The sequence below is a fragment of the Nestor notabilis genome, unplaced genomic scaffold (genome assembly GCF_000696875.1).
Source record: "Nestor notabilis isolate BGI_N333 unplaced genomic scaffold, ASM69687v1 scaffold1234, whole genome shotgun sequence".
In the NCBI taxonomy this organism is placed as follows: Eukaryota; Metazoa; Chordata; class Aves; order Psittaciformes; family Psittacidae; genus Nestor; species Nestor notabilis.
In genome coordinates, this window is record NW_009924003.1 from 13,641 (window position 1) to 14,300 (window position 660).

The following is a 660-nucleotide window of genomic DNA, read 5'->3' on the forward strand; positions in this document are numbered from 1 at the left end:
GGAGAGGATTGCTAAATTCTTTGGCAAGGATGTCAGTACAACACTGAATGCAGATGAGGCCATAGCTAGGGGCTGTGCTCTGCAGGTATAGTACTGGCAATGCTTGGTAAACTTAAAAGGTAGCTTTCTTGAGAGCGCTTCTGTGAAGTCTTAGCCAAGCAGTTATGAGAACTGGCAGAAGTGGTCCATTTTAAAGTGTGTAAAGGAACAGATGTATGCGCTGGGTCTTTTTTTAGGACTATGCTGATTAAAAAGTTCAGACTACTCCTCTGTGGTGCACTGAAAGTGCTGATACTGGGTGTATTCTGTAAGCAGTCTACAAGATCTAGGGATCTTTAATGAGAAAAATTTAAGTTGGTGTCAAGCTGAGGGAAAAGACATTTTTAATCAACAAACTGTATGAGAAATACCTATGGGGAGCCCAGAACACTGCAACTTTGCATTTTCTGGTATCCAACTTTCCACCTATGTGAAAGAGACTTACTCTATCTCCCCCTCATTTTTACAGTTTCCAACTGGTGAACTGTATTTTATAAGCAAACCACTCACCTTCTTCCTTTACGCCTTTACTTATTCTCTTCTCCCTCTTCTTTGACTTGTTTCTTTACTCCATCTCACTAATTGCTTTCCATCACTATCAGTCAGTTGTCTCTAGGGAAA

At 40.8% G+C, this 660-nt stretch overlaps 1 protein-coding gene across 1 annotated transcript in view; it reads left to right on the forward strand.

The window, feature by feature from the left end:
* The window catches only part of HSPH1 (heat shock 105kDa/110kDa protein 1), a 24,269-nt gene that overhangs the window by 13,173 nt on the left and 10,436 nt on the right, over positions 1–660 (forward strand). Inside the window, 1 exon segment of the mRNA XM_010012417.1 lies at positions 1–85. This exon segment is cut by the window's left edge and continues 29 nt beyond it. Within this exon segment, the coding sequence (XP_010010719.1) occupies positions 1–85 (85 nt within the window).